Below are 19,007 nucleotides of genomic sequence, written 5' to 3' on the forward strand. Positions count from 1 at the left end.
ACAACAAACAACTTAAACGTCAAAAAAGGTTGAAAGTGAAAAGAACTGAATCTGTCCGATTTTTCGTGGATTTGTCGCTGTTATGTGCGTGAAATGTCGAAGGAAAATTCTAACTTGCGGCTGCTGGGCTCGCCTGTAAATCTTACATACAGAAGTAAAAGGAAAGACGATAAAAAGAACGTACGCAACCGACCACGCTCAGCTCTTCAAAATTCCTGCTTCACGCCGGTAAATTTCTTTGTTTTTGTTAAATCGATTACGGTTCGTGACCCTAATAATTATTAATGCCTGCTTAGAAGGTCACGCAAATGAGATTAATATTGTTAGGTATACTTTGACTGAAAAGACATGACATATAAGAAATATTGTTTTACCATGGGTTTTACCTTTAGCCTAGGCGCAGACCACCGATTTTAAGTTGGCCGATAGTTGGATCGGGCTATTGATAAGTATAAACATGTATGAAAGTGCGCACATTAGACCGATTTGGTATCGGCCGATTCTTCATACAAATTAGAATCGGGCCCAACTATCGGCCAACTAAAAGTCGGTGGTCTGCGCCAAGGCTTAACACCCAAAATTCTGTAGAAATCTGATTGATCTACATAGTAATTCCATAATCAGTGTAATACATGAATTTGCTATATTACTCTAGATCTATAAAACTTCAATTCTTATCCCATCCCAACTAATATTATAAATGCGAAAGTAACTCTGTCTGTCTGTCTGTCTGTCTGTCTGTCTGTTACGCTTTCCCGCTTAAACCTCGCAACCGATTTTGATGAAATTTGGCATAGAGATAGTTTGAGTCCCGGGAAAGAACATAGGATAGTTTTTATCCCGGTTTTTGAAACAGGGACGCGCGCGATAAAGTTTTTCTGTGACAGACAAAATTCCACGCGGGCGAAGCCGCGGGCGGAAAGCTAGTAAGATTATAAAAAAAATATTTTTAACTAAATATTATCATAATTTGTTAATCAAAAGTCAACATAATTTATTAGATGTTAATTCATTAGTTAGCTATTTCTTTCCACTGCCAGGACCTTCAAGAAAAGTACAAGAGACCGTTCTCAGCGGATGCTAAGGAGAGAGCACCGTCTACACGGAGTTTCCTGAAGACATTTAGTGCTGAGATTCTGCAGTCCTATAACAGTAAACACTTTACACATTACTCAGACTTATATGCAACTACCTACACAACACTTACATTTATATTTTATGTTTAATTAATTTATTATGAATGTGGAACCTAATTCTAGGACTTTGTCTTATAAAGAATAATTTGCATGTATCTTGCAGCAAGGTCTTGATTTCTTCTTTATTTAGGATAATATTTATTGCATGATAAGTACAATGGATATAGATAAATATTTTGTTTAATACACCATTAACTCTAATTTTCAGGTTCCCCAACAACTGTGAAAGTGGTCGCCCCAACAACAGAGTTGCTTGGAGATTTCAAATCACCTCAACATCAATACATAAAAAAAGACAAAGAAATATGTAGCAATGCCTCTGATTACGGCTCTGAGGACACCTTTATAAGTTTAGGGACTAAAATAAAAGCCAAGGCCCAGTTAGGGCCAAAAATTAAAAGTCCTAGTGCTAAGAATATTTTAAAGTATAGAAATATAGCTAAAAGGGGTCGCAAAGTTATGGATAATGTGTATGGAGATAAGCCAAACGATGAATATGGTTTAGAAATTAAAATAACTGAACGTCCACCGAGAGCGTCGTCGCCAACTAAGAATAAAGATAGTTACTATGAAAGGAGTCTGTCTCCATCATTTAAAACGCGCTCTTACGAGTCTTACTTTATTCCTTTAGAATCTGACAAAAAAAGCACTGAAGATTCATTAGAAGGGCGCGTATCTTTCGGCACTCCGAATATTCAAGCAGAAGTAGAAGAAGCAATAGATACATACTCCCGTCGACTCACATTAACGAAGCAACAACTGTCTCTTGTCGAAGAAGAATCTACACAAGACTTGGAAAGTGTCCCATCACAAAATCTATCAAGTCTCTCTCCTGAAAACTCTTTAAACGATGCCAATAATGTAAAAGAAGTCAACCTAGACGAGAACCTAACTGGACGAAATACTTACGTGGTTGATTTAAAAGATGATGCATATCCCAAGACACAAAATTTCATGAGTGACCCTAGAACTTACAGCAGCTTTTATGATGACTTTCGTACTAACACCATGGAGTCCTATGCTGTCAAAATGTCAAGTACAGTTGTACATACTGATGCCTCTTCAAAGGACTCTGGCTATCCTGATAGTGGCGCCAATGATGAAAAAGTATATAAACAAAACTACTCTCTTCCACATTCTTCGTCTTCAATATTAAAGAAATCTAGCTCACATACAAAAATTGAAGACCAACCCAAAAGCCTGGACAGTGTCTCCACAAGTAGCAATGATAAGTATTATCATAAGACTTTCCCTTTAGATAAAAAGTGGACAGAACCTTTGAATCATAGTCGTTTACTATACAAAGATTTCTTCATAAAGAAAGAAGGGCATGTAGCTTTGCCTCCTCAAAATTCTCCTACTAAAAGTATGAGCGACAACATGCCAAGCACTAGTGAGGGTAGTCAAGGTTCTGAAAGAAAGAACAACAAAGATTTAGAATATCCTTCATACTTAGTCAATAGCACTACTAAAGCCTATACTTCCAAAGTAATAGAAGATTACAAAAGAGAGTTAGAAGCTATAAACAATCTACATGAGCTTACTCTTAAAGATATTCAAAGTGACGCCATATCACCTACTCCACTCAACATCGACAGAATGTTCGAACAAAACTCCACTCATTTTGTAGATGATAAGAAGGATTCAAGTGAAAATTCACAGGAATCAAGCATAAATGAGATGCCCAAAGTTAACAACAACTCTTTAGAAAATAGTAAAAGAGACGTGTCTAAAATTTCGACTAAAGAATTGATACAGAATTATTTAAAAGTTAAAGAGGGTGATTATAGCAAAGATTATATTGTTAAAAATCTTCAGAAATATGATAAAAAACCTAATAATAGTCCCAGTGATGTAGCTCCTAGGTTTGATGAAAGTACAATGGCTTTTAAACAAAGCTGGAATAACAAAAATACCAAACCCAATAGCAGTAAAGCTGCAATTCCTGTCCATATCAGAAACCAGACCCAAAAGAATTTGTATTCCAATCGTATCCCAATGAGCGCGAGGATAGAAGGGGTTCAAAATGACAAAGACATAGATTCTTGGATGTCTCTATCAGCGCCCTCACCTAGAATCCTTGAAATTGAAGAAATTCAATCTCCAGTAACTATACCCGAACAAACTGGCACTAGAGAAACAGTTGACAAAGTTGAAGTAGAAACTACACCTCCATCAACTGTAGTAAATTCAGCGAAAGAATCAAAGGAGCCACCAAAACCTAAAGAACTCAGTTCTAACTCTACAGTTTTCGATATTTACTCCATGTTGAAAGAAATAGAGAGCTATGGTGACAATCCTGTTACGTCTGTGGTTAGCCACCAAGGGACTGTTGCTGCTGAACCTGAGTCCAAGAAAGAAGAAGAAAATACTGCTCCCAAAGACCACTTTATGTAAGTGCTTAAAGTTAAGCCAACCTTCAAAAGAAGATCACAAAATAATAACTTTTCTTTATGTTTCCAGGGAGATATTTGAATTCCTAGAAAAGGTGGAACAAAGTGCTAACGATGCCCTATCTGTGGTCACTAACACTACTCCGCAAACAGTGCCAAAGTAAGATATACCTGGTTATGCTCATGAACCATCCATGCACTGGTCACTTAATTAGTTAAACTTTTTATAGGTTGGAGTCATTGTTGAAGCTGCCTCAAACGGAGCTAGCGCAGAGGTTGGTGACTTTGTCCCTGCAGCTAGAAGAACGATCCTGCTGCATCGCTCTACTGCAGGAGAGTCTCACCAACCATAAGGAACAGGTATGATAATAAGCTTCTTTCCTTCAAGACGAATATTTGTATGTCTTGCTTTACCAAAATGTAACAGAAAGTACTTGTTTTCACTGGGTGGCACCACTTTCATATGTATTTAAATTAATTCCAGATGGTTTGGATTGTGCAGCTGCCGACTAATGTTAATGTAGAGTGTGAAAATAATGTATCTAAGTGCGTGGAAGTGTGGTCTCTTGTAAAGGCACCGGCTAGCTACACATGAACAATTATACTATAGGATAGAACTATGTCCCTAGGTATCCTAATTCCCTAGTTCCCTAACCTACAGCATAAATATAAGATAAATAAATATATAAATAAGTGAGGGATGTCTGCACCGTGAGACCTAAGGTAACAGACGGAATGTGGTGAGGAATAAGGTGAGGAGTGGGTTTTCTCACTGCCAGTCAAGCAGACTCACAAGACTGATCAGGATCTGATGGCTAAGGGTGTCTTGGCCACAGTGAGAGGAATATAGTTACCAGGTGGAACGATACGTGGTTGAAATGATGTAGTCCAAGTCCAAACGGTCAAAGAGGATTTATTAACAATCTTACAATATTTATACTAACGCTATTTACACACACATACAAGTACATTACTTAAATCTATAATAGTGTACGCCCGTGTAATGTGCAACGATTGCACTATGATGTAGGCCAAATTTGTTGCTGATCAGAGATCAATGTTCGTCTGAACAGGATGATTTTATAGTAAAAATGCAACATAATAGTTTAAAATATTATAATTCCAGATGATTTCAAAAGTCAGCAATTTGGAGAAGCAGTCAATAAGGAACATATCAAAAGTGAAGCAAGAATGTGAAGAGACTATAAAAAGACATCAGAATTTCATTGACCAGGTAACAATAATTCATTTCATACTCTTGCTAATTCTGAAGTAAATTTTTGTAGTTCGATCTCAACATTAGTCAAAACGGCGCGTCAGTGTCAATGCGGTATAGTTGTAATCAGTACATCAGACTATCTATATTTACGTTCCAATATCGGCCCTATTACGACTACATAAGACACCACTTTCACATCAATATAGTTTTTTTTTCGTCTGTACCTACATATATCAACTTTGGTCATCCAAAAAGTGCTTACCTTTTCCCAGCTGATAAACGACAAGAAGACTTTGAACCACCGCATCGAACAGCTGGTTGACGAGCGGCGAGCGCTGGAGGAGCGCTGGAAACGCTCGGCGCAAGCGCTGGAGGAGCGCTACAAGCTCGAGCTCAGGAACCAACACGACAAGATGGCCGCCGCGCAGCAAGTGAGGCTTACACAGTTCATCAGAAGTACGGTCAAATGATACTAGTCAACTGGTATCAAGTACCCAATTTGCCTTAAAATGTGTTTATGACATCACCAGTCAATGAGGGCTATCGTTTTTATACTTAACAGTTGGCACCCCTGGCGATTGATAAGACCTTACTCTACAGTGGCGCCATCTTGATGAGTGCAAATACGATAGTCCTCCTACCACTTTCGCGCTCACCAGTTGGTGCCACTATCTTCGCTACTAGCAAGTGACAGGACCTTACTCTACAGTGGCGCTAACTGGTGAGCGCTAAAACGATAGCCCTCATTCAGTGAGATTTAGATATTACTGTCAAAACACGATTTCCCGTGACGTTATCTGACATCTCTGTCTGAGGCACATGCGCACTCTAGAAAAACATCAAAAGCCGTCATAGGACACTTTCGAGCATGAAAATTAGTGTTCACTTTTATTATAAAAAACGAGATCTATCAAATTATTTTAATCCAGCATTCATTAACAGTGCTTACAATCTAGCACAAGTATCATTTTCGCAGGGACATGAAACATATCCCAACACCATATTGCACTCATAACTTCATGTCTATTCCATCAATTTCAGGTTGCTAGGCAGCGGTGGGTTCGACAAAAAGCTGAGAAAATAAAAGTAAGTTCACAAACATACTATAGGTAGCACTATTTCATTCAAAATAAAATAATCCGAATAACCATCAAACATTTGATGTTGTCTTGAACGCATTCTCAAATAAAAAAATCTACACAGCCATATCTCGATTTCCCAGGAGTTAACAGTGAAAGGTCTAGAGGGCGAGCTTCGTGAAATGGCAGAACGTCAGCAGAAGGAAGTTTCTGATCTCAAGATGCTTCACGCGGAGCAATGCGGCCGCTCGCAGGCCAAGCACTCTGCTGAGTTAGAAGAGCTAAGAAGGACCCTTGAGGCTGAGAAAGAGGCAGCGCTGGTGAAGGAAAGGCAGCTGGCTAGCTCCAGGTAAGACATAGAAGTAGATAGAATAGATATGACGTTAGCAAAAGGAGGTGTCTGATCTCAAGATGCTCCACGCAGAGCAATGCGGCCGCTCGCAGGCCAAGCACTCTGCTGAGTTAGAAGAGCTAAGAAGAACACTGGAAGCTGAGAAAGAGGCAGCGCTGGTGAAGGAAAGGCAACTCGCTAGCTCCAGGTGAGGCATAGAAGTAGAATAGATATGACGTTAGCAAAAGGAGGTGTCTGATCTCAAGATGCTTCATGCAGAGCAGTGCGGTCGCTCGCAGGCCAAGCATTCTGCCGAGTTAGAAGAGCTAAGAAGGACCCTTGAGGCTGAGAAAGAGGCAGCGCTGGTGAAAGAAAGGCAACTCGCTAGCTCCAGGTGAGGCGTAGAAGTAGAATAAATATGACGTTAGCAAAATGAGGTGTCTGATCTCAAGATGCTCCACGCGGAACAATGCGGCCGCTCGCAGGCCAAGCATTCTGCTGAGTTAGAAGAACTGAGAAGCACACTAGAAGCTGAGAAAGAGGCAGCGCTGGTGAAGGAAAGGCAACTTGCTAGCTCTAGGTGAGGCATATAAGTAGAAATAGATATGACATTAGCAAAAGGAGGTGTCTGATCTCAAGATGATTTATGTGGAGCAATGCGGCCGCTCGCAGGCCAAGCATTCTGCTGAGTTAGAAGAGCTGAGAAGGACACTGGAAGCTGAGAAAGAGGCAGCGCTGGTGAAGGAAAGGCAGCTTGCTAGCTCCAGGTGAGACATAGAAGTAGAAATAGATATGACGTTAGCAAAAGGAGGTGTCTGATCTCAAGATGATTTATGTGGAGCAGTGCGGCCGCTCGCAGGCCAAGCACTCTGCTGAGTTAGAAGAGCTAAGAAGGACACTGGAAGCTGAGAAAGAGGCAGCGCTGGTGAAGGAAAGGCAACTCGCTAGCTCCAGGTGAGGCATAGAAGTAGAATAGATATGACGTTAACAAAAGGAGGTGTCTGATCTCAAGATGCTTCACGCAGAGCAGTGCGGCCGCTCGCAGGCCAAGCATTCTGCTGAGTTAGAAGAGCTGAGAAGAACACTGGAAGCTGAGAAAGAGGCAGCGCTGGTGAAGGAAAGGCAACTGGCTAGCTCCAGGTGAGGCATAGAAGTAGAATAGATATTTATGACGTTAGCAAAAGGAGGTGTCTGATCTCAAGATGCTCCACGCAGAGCAATGCGGCCGCTCGCAGGCCAAGCACTCTGCTGAGTTAGAAGAGCTAAGGACGACGCTGGAAGCTGAGAAAGAGGCAGCGCTGGTGAAGGAAAGGCAACTCGCTAGCTCCAGGTGAGGCATAGAAGTAGAATAGATATGACGTTAGCAAAAGGAGGTGTCTGATCTCAAGATGATTTATGTGGAGTAATGCGGGCGCTCGCAGGCCAAGCATTCTGCTGAGTTAGAAGAGCTGAGAAGGACACTGGAAGCTGAGAAAGAGGCAGCGCTGGTGAAGGAAAGGCAACTCGCTAGCTCCAGGTGAGGCATCGAAGTAGAATAGATATGACGTTAACAAAAGGAGGTGTCTGATCTCAAGATGCTCCACGCAGAGCAATGCGGCCGCTCGCAGGCCAAGCACTCTGCTGAGTTAGAAGAGCTAAGGAGGACGCTGGAGGCTGAGAAAGAGGCAGCGCTGGTGAAAGAAAGGCAGCTGGCTAGCTCCAGGTGAGCCGTGAGCATAAAAGTAACATAGGTATGACTTCCGAAAGCTGTGCCATTTTACCTCTAGATGCTTTATGCGGAGCACGCTAGCAGAACACTCGGCTGGATTGAAGGACTTGAGAAGAACGCTCGAGGCTGAGAAGGCTGCCTTAGTCAAGGAGAGACAGCTGGCTAGCTCCAGGTAAGGCATAGAAGTAGAAATAGATATGACGTTAGCCAAAGGAGGTGTCTGACCTTAAGATGCTGGAGGACTTGAGAAAAACGTTCCAAGCTAAGAAAGAGGTAGTGCTGGTGAAGGAAAGGCAGCTAGCTAACTCCAGGTGAGACATAGAAGTAGACATGACGTGTGTAAATATGACTGTCGGATGAAATGGAAGCAGATTTGGTGGCATTATGCTAGCCACACTGGCCTCATTTATTTTGTAACATGTTATGGTATGTGGACGACATTGGGCGAACGGGCTCGCGCGGCACGCTGGTCATCCTGCTCACCCTGCTCTTGAGTGAGCAGGATGTCGAGTTTGCCGCGCGAGCCCGTTCGCCCAGTGTGGACGCATGAATGACATGACACAATGTAATGACATTCAATTTATTCCACCACTTCTTCGTCGTCATATCAGTCAGTGATATAGTAGGTCAAGTTATATTTGGACTTCATAATTTTAATTGAATATTGTTGATTGCAGACTGGAGAAGCAGATCCTTGAGATAGAACTAACATACCAGGAGCAGCGAACACGGCTTGTGGCAGAGATGCGGGCAGAGAACGAGCGCGCCGCCGCCGCGCTGGCCGAGCGGGAGCGCCAGCAGCGCGCCGAGCTGGGTGAGCGAGCTAGGCTAGGGTTACTGAGCTAGGGATCTAGCCCAGAGCTAGAGCTAACGTAGCAGGAGCAGCGAACACGGCTTGTGGCAGAGATGCGGGCAGAGAACGAGCGCGCCGCCGCCGCGCTGGCAGACCGGGAGCGACAGCAGCGCGCCGAGCTGGGTGAGCGAGCTAGGCTAGGGTTACTGAGCTAGGGATCTAGCCCAGAGCTAGAGCTAACGTAGCAGGAGCAGCGAACACGGCTTGTGGCAGAGATGCGGGCAGAGAACGAGCGCGCCGCCGCCGCGCTGGCAGACCGGGAGCGACAGCAGCGCGCCGAGCTGGGTGAGCGAGCTAGGCTAGGGTTACTGAGCTAGGGATCTAGCCCAGAGCTAGAGCTAACGTAGCAGGAGCAGCGAACACGGCTTGTGGCAGAGATGCGGGCAGAGAACGAGCGCGCCGCCGCCGCGCTGGCAGACCGGGAGCGACAGCAGCGCGCCGAGCTGGGTGAGCGAGCTAGGCTAGGGTTACTGAGCTAGGGATCTAGCCCAGAGCTAGAGCTAACGTAGCAGGAGCAGCGAACACGGCTTGTGGCAGAGATGCGGGCAGAGAACGAGCGCGCCGCCGCCGCGCTGGCCGAGCGGGAGCGCCAGCAGCGCGCCGAGCTGGGTGAGCGAGACAGGCTAGGGTCGGGGAGCTAGGAGCTAGCTCGGTGTTAGAGTAACAGGAGCAACGAACACGGCTTGTAGTGGAGATGGTGGCCGAGCGGAAGCAGCGCGCCGAGCTGGGTGAGCGCGCTAGGCTAGGGTTACTGAGCTAGGGATCTAGCCCAGAGCTAGACCTAACGTAGCAGGAGCAGCGAACACGGCTTGTGGTGGAGATACGCGCCGCCGCCGCGCTGGCCGAGCGGGAGCGCCAGCAGCGCGCCGAGCTGGGTGAGCGAGCCAGGCTAGAATCGGGGAGCTAGCTCGGTGTTAGAGTACCAGGAACAACGAACACGGCTTGTGGTGGAGATGCGTGCCGCCGCCGCGCTGGCCGAGCGGGAGCGGCAGCAGCGCGCCGAGCTAGGTGAGCGCGCCAGGCTAGGATCGGGGAGCTAGAAGCTCGGTGTTAGAGTAACAGGAGCAACGAACACGGCTTGTAGTGGAGATGGTGGCCGAGCGGGAGCGCCAGCAGCGCGCCGAGCTGGGTGAGCGCGCCAGGCTAGGGTTACTGAGCTAGGGATCTAGCCCAGAGCTAGAGCTAACGTAGCAGGAGCAAAGAACACGGCTTGTGGTGGAGATGCGCGCCGCCGCCGCGCTGCTGAGAGGGCACGGCAGCAGCGCGCCGAGCTGGGTGAGCGCGCCAGGCTTGGGGCGGCGAGCTAGGGAGCTAACCCGGAGCTGAGTATTAGGAGCAGTCACACGGCTGGTGGTAGAGGTGGTAGAGATGCGCCCCGCCGCCGTACTGGCCGAGCGGAAGCGCCAGCAGCGCGCCCAGCTAGGTGAGCGAGGCAGGCTAGGATCGGGGAGCTAGGGAGCTAGCTCGGAGTTAGAGTACCAGGAACAACAGGAGCAGCCAGGCGGAGATTCGCGCCGACGCGCAGATGAGCGAGCCAGGCTAGAGACAGCGAGCTAGAGAGCAAGCTCGGAGCTAGAGTACTAGAAGCAGCCACGCGGCTTAAGATCCTAGCTAGATTTTTAGAGCTATTCAAGGCTATACTATGACCTATTTTTACTTTTTAATGCTTAAAAGACTAATTTTCAATGTTATATGTGTACAGAACAATGGAAAGAAGATCAAGAAAAGTTGTTAGACGACAAAAAAGTGCAGATGGAACAGGAGATCGCGCAAGAAAGAGAGAAGCATGAAGAGCAACTGAAACAGAAACAATTAGAACTCGAAGAACGCTTTGAGCAACACAAGCGGGATTTCGAGAATGAACAGCAGTTGATACTCAAGAGGAAGATAGCGGAGATATCCGCTCAGCACAAGCACGAAAGAGACAGGGAGATTGAACGAGCTATCGAAAGCATGGAGGCTGAGGCGCAGGCGGGGAGGAAAGATCTTCAAGAAGCACTGAGGTAAGGGCCGATCCTTTCTTCATAATCAACTCCAAACGTGTCAATGACGATGATAGGGGAGATTTGTGACGGCAGAGGCGTATACAGTGTGAGTCACGTTAAAGTGTACATATGAAAATAGATGAAACTAGACCTATTTTTATCGACAAAAAAGAGGTCAAAAAATTTTTGAGATTTTTTTTTAATTTTTTATAGATTTTTTTTTCTTCCAATTACTTATTGTAAAGAAAACGTAATAACTTTTAAACTAAGCGGTATATCCTGATAAAATAAAAACAGTAATAATGCTAAATAACAGGCGATACTAAAAAAATACATAAAATACACAAAAAAGGCCAACAAATAATAAAAAATGATACTTTTTGAAAAAAATCTGCTTTTAAATTCGTGTTTTTTTGGTTATTTGATAAATTTCTCCAAAAAATGCCCCTATAACCGGTGGTTTTTATTACGTTGTATTATTTTCTATCGTATTACCTTCGTAAAACCAAAAATCGCATGTCTCTATCTCTATCACAACGTTTGCAATGATCGTTTGAACTAAGCCTCTCCGGGCGCGCCATTCAATGCTTCATTAACAACGAAACTGAAAATGGCTCTAGATTTGTAATTTTGATAAAGACAAGTTAGATTTCAAATAAAAACAAAAGATTTTGAAGTAAAATAAGCATTTTAGTTAAAATTAAAATTGTCTCTACCTGTAGCGGAGAATAATGTTGTGGCAGGCCTTTGTTCAGACGATCATAGCAAATGTTGTGATAGGGATAGAGACATGCGATTTTTGGTTTTACGAAGGTAATACGATAGAAAATAATACAACGTAATAAAAACCACCGGTTATAGGGGCATTTTTTGGAGAAATTTATCAAATAACCAAAAGAACACGAATTTAAAAGCAGATTTTTTTCAAAAAGTATAATTTTTTATCATTTGTTGGCCTTTTTTGTGCATTTTATGTATTTTTTTAGGATCGCCTGTTATTTAGCATTATTACTGTTTTTATTTTATCAGGATATACCGCTTAGTTTAAAAGTTATTACGTTTTCTTTACAATAAGTAATTCGAAGAAAAAAAATTCTATAAAAAATTTAAAAAAAATCTCAAAAATTTTTTGACCTCTTTTTTGTCGATAAAAATAGGTCTAGTTTCATCTATTTTCTTATGTACACTTTAACGTGACTCACACTGTATAGGCTAGTATGAGGATCTTGAAGGGCCCGAATTGAAAGTCAGCAACACTTGTGATTTAAGTTTACTTCCAAACTCTTGACGATAAAAATAATATAAAAATATAGGGCGGTGACAATCGTGCCGGTGGCCAGAGAGAAGAGTGCTTAGAGCTACATACCATAGACAAATAATATTTTAATTTTAGTCTACTAAACATGCCGATACGTGGCGCTCTAGGCAGGTTTGCTATACTAGGTAATCAAAGGTCCTGGTGCTAAAACCCTAATTAAACTGTTAAAGTTGAGACGTGGTAGAATATTTAGCCAGTTCTATAGGGTTTGCTTGTTAGTCCTGAAGGTCTTGAGCTTGGAGGTCCCAATGCACGGCACTGTTTAGACATTGACACCACTGTTGTGACGTCCTATATGTATTTCTAAAGAACTTCAATTTGATATATCCCATAGGAGGAACAAAGAGCAATACGAAGCGGAGCTAAAGGAGCTAGCAGAGACGGAGCGTGCCACGCTACGACGCTACCAAGATGCGCAGGCGCGCGTTCGCCAGACCGAGGCCCACTGTATGTATACAGGCAACCAATTTGCAACGCCCAACAGGGTTCATAAGATCTTATCCTACTGCATTATTAAAATAAAATTCCACAGACTTTTAGTATATTTTTGTTTACATTACGTAGTGACGTAAAATTGCTATTTCCAGGTGCAGAGCTTGAAGTGACCATCAGCCAATTGGAAACACGCAATAAGGTTCTGATTGAGGTAAAAAATAATTCATACCTACTTACTTATTTGAAGATAAACCTAATGAGGGCTATCGTTTTAGCGCTCACCAGTTAGCGCCACTGTAGAGTAAGGTCCTGTCACTTGCTAGTAGCGAAGACAGTGGCACCAACTGGTGAGCGCGAAAGTGGTAGGAGGACTATCGCATTTGCACTCATCAGTGAATGTATATAAGTATATAAGTATATGAGTAAAAAAAAGGATATAAGTAGTAGGTATATCCGTTAAGCTAGCACCCATAACACAAGCATTAAGTTGCTTACTTTGGGGCTAGCTGGCGCTGTGTAAAAAAAAAAAAAAAAAAAAAAAAAAAAATGTTAGCAAAAGATTTTGCCAATATCTTAGCTAACCCCCAAGCCTCACTAATTTGGCTCTAACTTTAGTATTTTCCTCCTGAGAAAGTCAATGACGTCTTATCAAGCTAAACATTCAGACATCTTACGTAGTTGTAATAAGTCCGATGTTCCACGCGTTTCTCCAAACTAGCAATATGATTGTCGCAAATAAGGTGCTGGTAGTAACTGTATATTTTGTTATCAGAAAAACTCCCAACTGGAGGCAAGAGCGGAAGAAGTTCGATCCAGCTGCGAAGGGAGCTGGAAAGGGAAGGTGGATGACCTGCACCGGGACATAGACAACATGAAGAAGACGCACGAGGAGCAGATGCACCAGCTCTATGCCAAGTGAGTCCACCATTGTTAGATGATGATGACAAGTGAGAAGTTGTGTCTCAAAAATTAATGATAGGGATTATCCAAAAACTTTAATTAACATTAAGTTCTGCCTCGTAAAAAAAATGTTATTAACATTCTGAGATGCATCTACAACAGGTTTGTAACCTGAATGAGATGCTATAAGAGACGACAATAGCCTAAGGCCCAGAACAGACTGTGAAACGCAACTGCAACGAAACTGCAACTGCTAGTTACTTTAGAGTTGCATCTAGGTTTTTGCCGTAGCGTCCGTTGAGAGACCACACATGACGCGACCAGTTTGAAACTTTCAGTTTCATTCATCAGAATCATCACAAAGTTGCAGTTTCGTTGCAGTTGCGTTTCACCGTCTGTTCTGGGCCTAACGGTTTCGGCGTTGGACTGCTTGTTGGAAAAACGATAGTTCGATCTCCACCGATCGTTGGACTGTTTCGTTGTGGTGAATCTACTCCTAATACAGGCACACATTGAGCTTACTTGTGTAAGTAATAGAAAATTTAAAAAAAATCCATGTGTGTAGAATACCCTACCACTGCTTCAGGACAATAAATGGGCCAGTGCTGAGAAGAAGCAGCGCAAGAAACTCAGTCACTATTGTCAGCCTCTTTTTCAAAGGTTTACAGACTTTAAAATATACATAGTTTATAAGTATTTATGCAAGCTAGGCAGATAAGCATTCCAAACATTTTTATCTTTTAAATAATCATCGACTTTATAGTAGCCCTTTTTCATTAAGGTACTTTTAATATGTGCTTTGAATTTATGAATGGGCATTGGGCAGTCTATAATGACCAATCTGATACCCTGTAAGATACACCATATATGGCTTGTATCTTCTCTCACCTTATATGTTTTATCCCACCAGGGTGAAGGTAGCCGTAGCTCGCAAGGACTCCGCCATCCAGGCGCTGACACGCGAGACCGCCAAGTACCAGGAGAAGATTACACTCTTAGAACAGAAGCTGCAGCAGCAAAGGAAGGACTTCCTCAAGCAAAAGTGAACTCTATTACCAGAAATATAGAAGAGAAAATAGCAGTTCGTAATCTGAATATTAGGTACGTTTGCATTTAATAAATCTATCTAGATTTACCAACTTACCTTATTAGTAGGGGTAGTGACGATTTAAGCTAAGCGTCCACTTGTCGGTATCGTACGCAACGGACGCATCGTACGAAACACATCGTATCGGATGTGCGATGCGTACGATGCGGACAGGTGGACGCACTTATATGAGTTTCCATATAAATAATACTACGATCCGTTGCGTGCGATACGTCCGATGCGTACGATACCGACATGTGGACGCTTAGCTTTACGAACTCTTAAGAAATTATTTTCGGGAATCTTGTAGACAAGAGAATAAATAAGCCACGCCCACTTTTTCATAATTTATTTTAGAGTTAAAAATTGTAATTGTCTCGACATTAAAGTTGCGTGTATTATGCTTCCTAATTTCTAGCCAAAATGAATTAATATGACCAAGAATTGGTCAGGTATATCTATTTATGAAGCGTGTGTAAAGTTTTCCAATGATCGGGTGTGTATTTTTGTAACTGCAGCTATTTTTATTTTGAATAGCCAAAGATTGACTAGTCAGTCATTTATCATCTTGTCGTTTCTGTACCTGTTTTTTATGTACGAGTAATTCAGAATGGATGGTACCTCTTTGAATATCATGTTTGTCAGATAGAGTTGTATTTATTTAACTTAAATATTTCAAATTATGTTTTTAGATTTAATAATTAATTAATAACGTAACTTAATCCGTCCACTTTTGAATTGTTTATTTATTGTGATAAAAAGTGCTATGTGATGTGCTTGCCAATAAAGATAGTATTTTTAATCAATTGTTTTTAATTTACGATTCGTTATTTTTGTACATTTATCTTAATGTTTAAACCTCATAACCTTTGTCATGAGACTATCACTCATGCTAATTAAAAATATCTATTAGCGATAAATAATAACTACAGTGGACTAAAACTTAAAAACTCTTTAATAATACTCTTAATATATCTTAACAATATAAATTGTATACCACAGGGTAATTTTAAAGCTTCATTCCATAACTTCAGAATATAATATCACCATCAAATCTCACCAAGGCCGCCACATTTCAGTGCTTGTACTTTTTTCGGGGGACCTTGAGCCCGTGTCTGGTTCCCTTTGGTCCCCGACGTCAGCCCTTTGGTCTCTGACGTCAGCCCTTTGGTCCCTGACGTCAGCCCTTTGTTTGTCCCTAGCTTGACTACTAGAGGATTGCGCGAGCGACGCCGCCGTATGACTTATCACTGTTCTCGGCATCACAGGTACTAAATCGGGACTTATCAACGACGGTCTCTCCATAGGCGTGGTTATACTTTCGGGAAGCGTCAACCTCTTTTCTGGGTACACAGAGGTTTTTTCTGAAACTCTCCTGAACGCTGACTTTTCAGGGGACTTCCTAACGTAGATCAGTTTGTTGTCTAACCTCTCTGGTATCACAGTTCGCTCAGGTTCTATCTTGATCACCTTTGGCGCGGGGCCTGTAGCTTCAACTACCGGCCGCTTCAACTTACTCCTCATAGAGTAATCGACCGCTCGTTTGGGCGACGCATCGATTCCTATTTTGTAGTTTTCCACGTCTATGATGATGGATAGAGGTTCCATGTACTTTTTGTTTCTTATAGCTTCCTGTTTTAAAGTTTCCGGTGATATGGTTGTGGATGAAACGGTGGGTTTTTGAGTTTCGGGGCTCGAGTCTTGATCTGACGCGGATCTACTCGGTGGGGTAGGGAATGGGAAGGTCTGGACTGGTCTTGGTGGTGTTTCGAGTTCTGTAGAGGAGTCGCAAGCGGAATCGCAGGATAATGGGCTGAGGGGCGGGCTGGTGGGTTTTGTTGATCGTACGAAGTGGAACGCACTGGGTCTTTCATCTTCTAGTCTGAGAGGGTCGGGGATTAATGGGTAGTCTGCGGGAGGGTTGAGGCGTTCGATTCCATTGATGCAGGAGTGGAGATGGTTTCCCAATCGGTGGCGAAGACCGGTTGGAACACTGGCGAGGCGGGAGAGGTATCTTCTGACTTCTACAGCGCAGTCTCCGAAGCCGGCTTTAAAGCGCTGCAGAACAGCAGGGTCGGCGGCGATGGCAGCGGCCAGCTGTTGCCTCTGCAGCGTCTGAAGATGCTTCACCGTCAGCTCCAAGATATCGGCTTTCTCCAGTTTGGAGTGGCGAGCTGGCTGTAATGTAGAGAAAAGGAAATTAGCATTATTTCAGCTGTCAGATTCTTATTGGAATTTATGAAATTGTATCGCGTATTCATTATCTTATTGTAAATGATTTGGACGAGTTAAAAGTTGTTTTCGTCTGTAGAAATTATGGAAAAGTGAATGAGCTAAACATTATTTGGAGAATACGAGAATATGGAAACTTCTGTAATATGTAAAGTGAGCACAATGTCACGTAAGATTAAATATTTTACTGGAAGAGACACTTACGTCGGTGTTGGTAGAATCTATCAGCAGGTCCTTGAGCTCGTTAAGGCACTGGTTGATGCGCGCGCGCCGCTTCTTCTCCATTATCGGTTTATTCGTCTGCAATAGGGAAAAATATTGGTCACAATGGAACTAAGTATAACACTTCAAACTTTAATAACTTCACAGAAATAAATCACTGGGTATTGAAAATGTATTAACTTGAAATATTTTGTAAATCCAACTGATTTGCACTTTAGGTTAATTTTCAGAATTTTTCAAGATCACAATAAACACTTTCTTTTTTTCGAAAAGCACTTTTTAAATAAAAACCGCACAGCACTGGATCCTCACCTTTCGCAATTCAGCTTTAGACATCCCTCTGGTAGAATCTGACATGAACCCAGTTTGTGAGTCGTCATCCTCGCTGCACGGCATTTTGATACACACTACGTCACTGGCACTTCACAGATCACAGACACGTCTGCTCCCGACGGGGGCTCGACACGATATGTCCGAGCATCCTGCGTACGCGCAAAGCAAAATTCAAATTGCCCTTGTTCCCGTTCCGTCCGCATTATAAAACGCAACGGGGAAGTTGAGCTGTCTCTTTCTGTCCCGAGGGTTGGAGCGGTGGGAACTGTGTCGGAATGTTTTGTTTTCGTTCCGTCTCGCTCTACGGGGGAACCTGTTGTGAATGGACGCGGTGGATGAGTGGTTGCTGCGCGTAGGTGGGTCGCGGTTTGATTCTGGACTAAGTCTTTTTGGGCATTATGGGAGCGTTTTAAAGGATCTTGTTAACAAAACGTTACCTACTCAATGCGTTCTCTAAGAAAAAATACTTATTGTACAATTTTCAAAAATAAGTAGTAGGTAGGATTTGCATATCCTAAAATTAAACTAAGGAAAATGTAATCATTATTACCATTTTTATTAATAGAAATATTTTCCCAGGTGTTAGCTAGATAGTTATTTAAAAAAAATAAAAAACATTTCGCCGAAATTCAATTTCCTCAAAGTGAAGCTACTTCGATTACTCCCTTATCCTGTATTGTATGGGAATGTATGGGCGTCGGCGCGCCCATCAAGAACGCATTTTTTTATCGCGTCACCCGAACACATTATCCCCGTACTTCATTGATTCACACCTTTCCATGAAGGACTGTGTTTTTTTCTACGCACACCTTTGCGGTTTAACTCGGTACTTCATGTGTGCGGCGTACCGTGAAGGGGAAGGCTATGAAGTAGCGTGTTTTTTCGTGCAGTTTGGTTCGCGGTGGAATTACCTACTTTATGGGCAGGGGTGTCGCTGGGTTCTCACGGTCGCGGTGTATGAGAATGTGCCAAGGTGCAGGGTTCGATAGACCTCCGTATTTTATTATGCACTCGGTAATTCGCGTTGTTTTAGCAATGTCGCAGTATTTTTGGTATGGGGACTTCTGCTACTTATAAGTACAGTAGGTAAATAGATTTCATTTGTATTTACATATTTCAACTCATTTAATTAAAACTATTTTTAAGGTGACACCTTTTTAATATCCGATGTTATTGGTGACATGGTGACTAGACTAGGATGTCGCCGTAGCGTAGTGGTGAGCAGTAACGCTTCAAGCGAAAGGTCGTGGGTTCAAATTTTGGAGGATTTGCTTAGTAATGTTAAGTTCCTTCTACTTCTTGCGCGATGTTTATGTTATCGAATTAAAATTATTTTTAAGGATTATTAAGATATAATATTATATTCAGAACGTTATTGCATAAAATTTCATAATATTACAACTTTTTATTTAACTTTACACGCTTTAATACCTACTTTCATTGTTTACTTGCAGGTAATACGTGGTAAAGTAATACTAGTAAAGTACAAAATGTCATTGTCCTACTGAACCAGGTGTTCCATTGATGACCTTTCCGTCTGGTTCCGTACGTCCTGCATCGACAAATTAATATTTAATTAGATCGTAAACATTTCTCCCACGGTCACAATGCCAGAAAACCACTCAACTTGGCACCTGCAAAACAGAATTCCAGTTTATTTACAACCTTACTGCTTTGCAATACAGTTTAAGTAACGGTTTGTGAACGCAAAATGGT

General features: G+C 42.7%; 3 protein-coding genes across 3 annotated transcripts; 2 read left to right on the forward strand and 1 right to left on the reverse strand.

Moving 5' to 3' along the window:
* Nucleotides 1-29: 29 nt before the first annotated feature.
* LOC135075447 (centrosomal protein of 131 kDa-like) lies at nucleotides 30-9,258 on the forward strand. Its single transcript, XM_063969887.1, has 13 exons — nucleotides 30-228; nucleotides 1,041-1,152; nucleotides 1,405-3,589; nucleotides 3,660-3,749; nucleotides 3,820-3,949; nucleotides 4,716-4,823; nucleotides 5,081-5,239; nucleotides 5,850-5,894; nucleotides 6,031-6,236; nucleotides 8,604-8,740; nucleotides 8,831-8,902; nucleotides 8,993-9,064; nucleotides 9,155-9,258. Exons 1-13 carry the CDS (start codon nucleotides 94-96, stop codon nucleotides 9,256-9,258), a joined length of 3,555 nt encoding a protein of 1,184 aa, XP_063825957.1. The 5' UTR covers nucleotides 30-93.
* Nucleotides 9,259-9,316: 58 nt separating this feature from the next.
* On the forward strand, nucleotides 9,317-14,498 carry LOC135075612 (centrosomal protein of 131 kDa-like). Its single transcript, XM_063970027.1, has 6 exons — nucleotides 9,317-9,388; nucleotides 10,482-10,782; nucleotides 12,417-12,529; nucleotides 12,670-12,728; nucleotides 13,290-13,432; nucleotides 14,328-14,498. The coding sequence occupies exons 1-6, from the start codon at nucleotides 9,319-9,321 to the stop codon at nucleotides 14,461-14,463; spliced, it is 822 nt and encodes a 273-aa protein (XP_063826097.1). The 5' UTR covers nucleotides 9,317-9,318; the 3' UTR covers nucleotides 14,464-14,498.
* A 943-nt stretch (nucleotides 14,499-15,441) lies between these two features.
* LOC135075611 (lysine-specific demethylase 9-like) lies at nucleotides 15,442-17,412 on the reverse strand. Its single transcript, XM_063970025.1, has 3 exons — nucleotides 17,271-17,412; nucleotides 16,941-17,036; nucleotides 15,442-16,682 (listed from the first exon to the last, which is right to left on the reverse strand). The coding sequence occupies exons 1-3, from the start codon at nucleotides 17,352-17,354 to the stop codon at nucleotides 15,561-15,563; spliced, it is 1,302 nt and encodes a 433-aa protein (XP_063826095.1). The 5' UTR covers nucleotides 17,355-17,412; the 3' UTR covers nucleotides 15,442-15,560.
* Nucleotides 17,413-19,007: the final 1,595 nt, after the last annotated feature.

The sequence above is a fragment of the Ostrinia nubilalis genome, chromosome 10 (genome assembly GCF_963855985.1).
Source record: "Ostrinia nubilalis chromosome 10, ilOstNubi1.1, whole genome shotgun sequence".
Classification (NCBI taxonomy): Eukaryota; Metazoa; Arthropoda; class Insecta; order Lepidoptera; family Crambidae; genus Ostrinia; species Ostrinia nubilalis.